This window comes from Poecilia latipinna, unplaced genomic scaffold (genome assembly GCF_001443285.1).
Source record: "Poecilia latipinna isolate Pla-1442-1.1 unplaced genomic scaffold, P_latipinna-1.0 Scaffold738, whole genome shotgun sequence".
NCBI lineage: Eukaryota > Metazoa > Chordata > Actinopteri > Cyprinodontiformes > Poeciliidae > Poecilia > Poecilia latipinna.
This window is the reverse complement of record NW_015113354.1, coordinates 145,012-145,321: the sequence shown is the minus strand read 5'-3', so window position 1 is coordinate 145,321 and position 310 is coordinate 145,012. Positions and strand designations below refer to the sequence as shown.

Here is a 310-nt window from a genome sequence, read left to right as displayed (position 1 = left end):
TTACAGACAGCACCAACTGTCACCGTAGTGACAGAAGACAGGAGGATTCCTGTGGATTCGCTGATGAAGTTTCAGCGTTGAGGAATTTTTGAATCTCTTCTCACAACGATCGCAGCTGTAAGGTTTTTCTCCAGTGTGGATTCGCTGATGACGTTTCAGCGTTGAGGAAATTTTGAATCTCTTCTCACAACGATCGCAGCTGTAAGGTTTTTCTCCAGTGTGGATTCGCTGATGACGTTTCAGCGTTGAGGAAATTTTGAATCTCTTCTCACAACGATCGCAGCTGTAAGGTTTTTCTCCAGTGTGGATT

The 310-nt window shown here is 44.5% G+C and overlaps 1 protein-coding gene across 1 annotated transcript in view; it reads right to left on the bottom strand.

Annotated features, from left to right (window-relative positions):
- The window catches only part of LOC106955475 (zinc finger protein 79-like), a 3,843-nt gene continuing 3,533 nt past the window's right edge, over positions 1 to 310 (bottom strand). Inside the window, exon 4 of the mRNA XM_015045684.1 lies at positions 1 to 296. Within this exon, the coding sequence (XP_014901170.1) occupies positions 1 to 296 (296 nt within the window). The remainder of the gene's footprint in view (positions 297 to 310) is intronic.